A 6,926-nucleotide genomic window follows, 5' to 3' on the forward strand; every position below is an offset into this window, starting at 1 on the left:
ACACTGCTGCCCCAGGGACTATTTGGACAAAGACAAAGCAAAAAAGAATCCCAGCAATTTAGATGAACTGGAAGGTCTTGGAAGAAGCGTGGAGCACCATTCCACAAGAGTATAACACAATTATGGGGTGACTTGTCCCAGGCCCGAAATTTCTGTGGACAGGACTGGCTGGTGACTCGCTTATCAAATTGTGTGATTAAACATTTAATTACTCATTCTTATTATATACCATTCTGAACACACTATTGATATATGTAATGGTGATCAGCTTTTATTTTTATAACACTGATTGCTCTAGTTTTTAATTTACAACAATGGCAGGACATGCATGTTAATGACATACTTGTTTGTTTCATTTTCATTTTGTTACCTTGGATGGCAACTATTTCTGTTCAGTTCCTATTCTTTACTACTGCATTAAACAGGATACACCACTGGGCAATGGCATGCAGAGAAATTCAATTTAAGCTAATTGTTTTGTGTGTTGGGATTTGTATTCTAAAAACAGCATCCGGCTGTGTGATCAGGTGCAGTGGTGCAGTAAATAAATCCAGTCCACACAATCCTTTTCTCCCAAAACAGTCTGTGGACTTTAATAATAATAAAAATAATAACAACAAACACAAAATAAGTCCACCCCTTTACCAGCGATGGTATTGGGGGGGGGTACACGGCAGCTTTTCTAAAAATAAACAAAAACGGGACTTTGTCCGTCCCCGCGTTCTCTGTGCGCGCAGTGCTCTCGCTCCAGAGAAGCGTGGTGCCGTGAGTGGTGCTGTGCTGTGCTGTGCTGTGCTGTGCAGTGCAAGGACGTGCTCTTTATCAATCGCCGGTCCGCGGCTCACTCCTCCTCTGCAACACAAAACACACGTAATCCAAACTCATAAAAACAATACAGGCTCCGGCCGTTTGCATTTCATTCTCAGCGCAAGGGGAGGTTTTGACATAGCTGCTTCCCCTTTGTACCCAGCAAACTCCTCCCTGCAGCCAACGCGTCGCCATGATTTCTCCAATAGAGGGCTGCCCCGCAGCTGACTGCAATGGAATCGTCCTGAGTACTTGCAGCTACGCGCCCCTCCTAATATGGTCACCTTCCGGTTTCCACCTACCACCGAGGTGGCAGATCTAGGCGGCAGCTTACCTTCCCCCTTACACAGCGCCCTTTCTAATCGGGAGGGAGATTTGCAGCATCGATCCTTTCTCTCTCTATCACATATCTCACCCCTCAGAGTGATGCCGAAGGAACACTCGGCCAACACTACATTCCCCAATGGTCCCCCCTCCCTTGAAAAAAAATCTGCATTTTGATGCTCCTTACCCGCACGATGTTTCACTGTATAGTGGAAGGGTTGCAGCGCCAGATACCACCGAGTTATCCGAGCGTTATTGTCCTTCATCGTGTGTAACCACCTTAAAGGAGCATGATCAGTGACAAGAGAGAAAGAACGCCCCAACAAGTAATAGCGAAGAGCATGAGTAGCCCATTTGATGGCTAAACACTCCTTCTCAATGACAGAGTAGTTAATTTCCCTAGGAGCCATTTTTTTGCTCAAATAAATGATAGGGTGTTCCACTCCGTCAACTTGTTGGGACAGGACCGCCCCCAGACCAATGTGGGAGGCATCAGTCTGAAGGATGAACTCTTTGCTGAAATCTGGTGAAATCAGAGCGGGAGCTTGACAGAGTCGCTTCTTAATCATATCAAATGCTTCCTGACACTGCCCTGTCCATTTAACTAATTTTGGAGCAGCCTTTCGGGTGAGATCGACCAGGGGGTTGACTATGGTGGCATACTCGGGGATAAAACGGCGATAATAGCCGGCTAACCCCAGTAGTGATCTCACCTGTGACTTGGTTCTCGGGATCGCCGTCTCCACCAGCGCCTGGACTTTGGAGGCGATAGGCTTTACCCGGCCATTACCCATAATATAGCCAAGATACTGGGTCTCCTGTTTGCCAAATGCACACTTGCCCAGCTTGGCTGTTAGCCCAGCCCCCCTTAGAGACTGTAGGACGGCTGAAAGCCTAATAATATGCTCCTTCCAGGTGGAGCTAAAAATCACTACATCATCGATGTATGCGGCTGCGTACTGATGATGAGGAGCCAAGACCTGGTCCATCAGTCTCTGAAAGGTGGCGGGAGCTCCATGCAACCCGAAGGGCATGGTCCGGAAATGGAACAAGCCATCTGGGGTAGAGAAAGCAGTTTTCTCTTTTGAGCTCTGAGTGAGTGGAATCTGCCAGTACCCCTTCGTCAGATCCAAAGTCGAAATTAACCGCGCCTTACCCAGTCGGTCGAGGAGCTCGTCCACTCGGGGCATTGGATACGCATCAAACTTAGAGATGGCATTGACCTTCCGGAAATCCACACAGAACCGAGTGGAGCCGTCCTTTTTGCCCACCATCACGATAGGACTGCACCACTCGCTCCGGGAAGGCTCAATGACTCCAAGCCTGAGCATATCCTCCACCTCCTCGTGAACGGGACCCCTGCGACTCTCCGGGATCCGGTACGGTCTCTCTCGGACCCTGACACCTGGCGGAGTAATAATAGCATGAGAAATAACATTAGTCCTGCCGGGCAAATCAGAAAAAACATCACTAAACCTTTCCACCAACTGGAAGAGCTCACGTTCCTGATCCGGAAGTAACTGTTCTCCCATCGGAATGTTAGTTGCAGCTAATGGATTGACAGTGGGACCAAAATCCTCTTCTAAACTGTCACCAGCTATAAACAGGGCCTCCCTTTCATTCCAGGGTTTTAGCAAGTTAATGTGATAAATTTCTGTCTTATTTCGGCGATTGGGTTGTCTAATTTCATAATTCACATTACCAATTCCCCGTATCACCTCATATGGCCCCTGCCATTTAGCATACAACTTAGACTCTGATGAAGGAAGTAGCAGCAGTACTTTATCACCTGGCCGAAAAGTCCGAATTCTTGCTTGTTTGTTGTACTGCTGCTCTTGGCGATGCTGAGCTAGTTTTAGGTTTTCTTGTGCCAAACGACCAACCAATTCCAGGCGGTCTCTTAACAGGATTACGTATTTGACTATGTTTTTGGAAGTTTTTGTTTGCTCCTCCCACCCTTCTTTCACAAGATCCAGAATGCCCCGTGGTTGCCTCCCATACAGCAGCTCAAAGGGAGAGAACCCAGTCGAGCTCTGAGGCACCTCTCTCACTGCAAACATCAGGTAGGGGAGGAGTTTAGCCCAATGTTTCTGCTCTTGGGTGACAAACCGCTTCAGCATCTGTTTTAAAGTCTGATTAAAACGTTCCACCAAACCGTCCGTCTGCGGGTGATAAACAGAGGTTCGAATGGACTTAATTTGCAACAATTTATACAATTCTTTCAAACACTGTGACATGAAGTTCGTTCCGTGATCAGTGAGGATTTCTTTTGGAATCCCTACTCTCGTTATAATCTGTACTAACTCTCGAGCAACTGCTGCGGCACTAGTAGATCTCAATGGTACTGCCTCTGGATATCTGGTCGCGTAGTCCACCACTACCAAAATGTGCGTGTATCCAGAGTCAGACTGGCTCAAGGGACCCACTATGTCCATAGCAATGCGTTCAAAGGGAACTGAGATCAGGGGCAGTGGGACCAGCGGGGCCGGGCGAACCCGCCCCGGCGCTACTTGCTGGCATTCCGGACACCCCGCTACATATCGCGTCACCTCACTATAGACTCCCATCCAATAAAATCGAGCCAATATTCGTTCCCGAGTCTTATCGCTACCTAAATGGCCCGAACATGGGACATCGTGAGCCAACCGCATGATCTCACGTCGAAAAGACTGAGGAACGAGTAATTGTGTTACAATCTGGCTTGTGCTCGTGGCTTGGGATACCCTATACAGCAAATGCCCGACAATAATGTGGTGAGGATATGTAAGCGGCCGGTTATCCTCTACATCCTTCCCCTCGATAGACCGAACCTGCCCCCAGATGTGTGCCAGCGAAGGATCATTCTTTTGTTCCAACGCTAGGTCCACATCTCGGTCCCAGAACTTCGGGATATCGAGCGGAGCTACAGTAGCTTCAGCACTGGGGGCCCCAGTAACCTGCCCCCGCAGGTCACACTGAGTCCCAATCCCCTTTCCCTTACATTTAACAGACTCTGAAGTTTCCCCCACCAAACCCCAGCCTTGTCTTATTGACCTTCCTTCCCATTTTTCGACCCTTCGCTCTTTTTTTGTTTTTTTCGGGCGAAATCGGGAATAGAACAAATCAGCTTGCAGCGGGAATATTTTCCCAATAGTTTCCCCCGCTGCTCCCATGGTCTTACCGGAGACTGGCGTTACCGTTTTATTAATCATTGTTTCAAAATATGGCCAGTCTCGACCTAAAATAACTGGATATGGCAACTTTGCAGCCACTGCCACGATTACGCGGCGGGAATGACATCCAATCGTCACATCTAATTTAGTGAGGGGGTAGTCCTTGTTATCCCCGTGAATACAGGAAATGACCACGACCCCGCGTGACCACCAAGGTACCCCCGCCAACAGAGCTTCTTCAATTAAAGTCTGCCCACATCCTGAGTCCACTAACGCGTGGGTACTCACATCACCAACCCGTACATCAACAATGCAAGGCCCCTCCCAATCATTACCCCTGGACTTACCTGGTGCTGTTGGTAGGTAATGGGAGGCCGCACCACATTCCATCGCCGCCGGACAATTCCGCGCAAGGTGGCCGACCTCATGGCACCGGTAACACGTGGGGTGAAAGGGCGCCCACGGAGCTTGCGTGTCCCGCTGCCGGTTCGGCAGTGGGGAGGGGTTCTCTGCTCTCACCCCGCTGGGGGTCGACCTCGCCCTCCATTGGGGTGGAGGAAGGCCACCCGTGGGGTGCCGATGAGAAGTAGCCCCGTGGGGGGAGGGGGTGAAGTGCTGTGGGGGTCCTGTCCTTGGAGTCGGTCCTGTCCGGGGTCGGTTGGAGGGAGGAGCGGGGGTAACGACCACAGGAGCTGATGCCAAGGCATCCTCATACCCCTCAGCCAATCGGACTGCTGCCTCTAGCGTGGTGGGTCGATGCCTGGTGACCCAGTTCTGGGTGTCCGGCCCCAGCACCTTCACGAACTGCTCTATGGCAATCAGCTCGGTGATCTTTTCTGCATCGTTGGTGCCGGGGCAGAGCCACCGGGTCACATGATCCACTAGTTGCTGGGCCACCACGCGGGGTCGCAGTCCTGGGGGGCGCTGGTACTCCCGGAACCGGCGGCGATGTGTCTCCTCTGTGATGTCCAGCCGCTGGAGAATGGCCTGCTTCACCTGGTCGTACACCAGGGCTTGCTCATGTGTCAAGGCTTGGTAGGCTGCCTGGGCCTCTCCGATCAAATTGGGGCCCAACTGGGTAGCCCACCACTCCCGAGGCCACTGAGCTGCTGTTGCCTGCCTTTCAAAGGCAACTAAGTAAGCCTCAGGGTCATCCTCCAGCGACATCTTCACTACCCTTACCCTTGGTAGGGGTACTGCTGGTTGAACCGCCGGTTCCCTCCCCCGATTGGCCTCCAGGAACAAGCCATGCATCCTTTCCATCATGGCCGTCAATGATTCCTGATGCCTCCGCTCCTGCGCCTCCAACAGCGCTGCCAATGCGGTTGGGTCCATTTATAATCCCACTTCTTGACACCAAGTGTGATCAGGTGCAGTGGTGCAGTAAATAAATCCAGTCCACACAATCCTTTTCTCCCAAAACAGTCTGTGGACTTTAATAATAATAAAAATAATAACAACAAACACAAAATAAGTCCACCCCTTTACCAGCGATGGTATTGGGGGGGGGTACACGGCAGCTTTTCTAAAAATAAACAAAAACGGGACTTTGTCCGTCCCCGCGTTCTCTGTGCGCGCAGTGCTCTCGCTCCAGAGAAGCGTGGTGCCGTGAGTGGTGCTGTGCTGTGCTGTGCTGTGCTGTGCAGTGCAAGGACGTGCTCTTTATCAATCGCCGGTCCGCGGCTCACTCCTCCTCTGCAACACAAAACACACGTAATCCAAACTCATAAAAACAATACAGGCTCCGGCCGTTTGCATTTCATTCTCAGCGCAAGGGGAGGTTTTGACATAGCTGCTTCCCCTTTGTACCCAGCAAACTCCTCCCTGCAGCCAACGCGTCGCCATGATTTCTCCAATAGAGGGCTGCCCCGCAGCTGACTGCAATGGAATCGTCCTGAGTACTTGCAGCTACGCGCCCCTCCTAATATGGTCACCTTCCGGTTTCCACCTACCACCGAGGTGGCAGATCTAGGCGGCAGCTTACCTTCCCCCTTACACAGCGCCCTTTCTAATCGGGAGGGAGATTTGCAGCATCGATCCTTTCTCTCTCTATCACAGGCTGCAATAAAACAAAACAATGTATTTCCTATAGGATATTCAATATCTAAAATCTCAACAAAAAATAACTGAAAACTAATTCTGAAAAAAAAAAATCATATAATATAGATGGTATGTTTTTTGCAATGGCTGTGATGTCACTGTTAACGCAGTTTATTTTCTCTTAAATTATTAATATGAGGGATCAATGTTTACTTGTATTTTTTTTTCTTAAATATTAAATGTGGTCACAACACCATAAGGAGGTGGACTTGTCCTATTTCCCCCTTAGTTCTCAGCTTTAGGTCAGAGATTGCATTTCTGTCTTGGTCATGCAGTGGTAGCCAAATTTTAAATAAGCAAGAAAATCACACAGACTCATTCAATTTGAAGTTTTAATGAATCAGAGTAGTATTAGTACTGCTTCGGTTTATTCAATGTTTAATAATGGATCGAGTGGTTTACAAACCGCTTCGGATCCCAGCTCATAAGCAGCCTGTGCATACCAGTGCCTTCACAGCTATAACAGCATTAATATGTCAATACATTTATAGTCATGACATGTTTCGTCCTTAAGCCATGCATGCAAAATGCTAAAAACGCCCA

The 6,926-nt window shown here is 49.4% G+C and overlaps 1 protein-coding gene across 1 annotated transcript; it reads right to left on the reverse strand.

Annotated features, from left to right (window-relative positions):
- Positions 1 to 537: 537 nt before the first annotated feature.
- On the reverse strand, positions 538 to 6,316 carry LOC131738119 (zinc finger and SCAN domain-containing protein 29-like). The gene is made up of 2 exons (XM_059031560.1): positions 4,631 to 6,316; positions 538 to 852 (listed from the first exon to the last, which is right to left on the reverse strand). The coding sequence occupies exons 1-2, from the start codon at positions 5,616 to 5,618 to the stop codon at positions 842 to 844; spliced, it is 999 nt and encodes a 332-aa protein (XP_058887543.1). The 5' UTR covers positions 5,619 to 6,316; the 3' UTR covers positions 538 to 841.
- Positions 6,317 to 6,926: the final 610 nt, after the last annotated feature.

The sequence above is a fragment of the Acipenser ruthenus genome, chromosome 1, assembly GCF_902713425.1.
Source record: "Acipenser ruthenus chromosome 1, fAciRut3.2 maternal haplotype, whole genome shotgun sequence".
Taxonomy (NCBI): Eukaryota; Metazoa; Chordata; class Actinopteri; order Acipenseriformes; family Acipenseridae; genus Acipenser; species Acipenser ruthenus.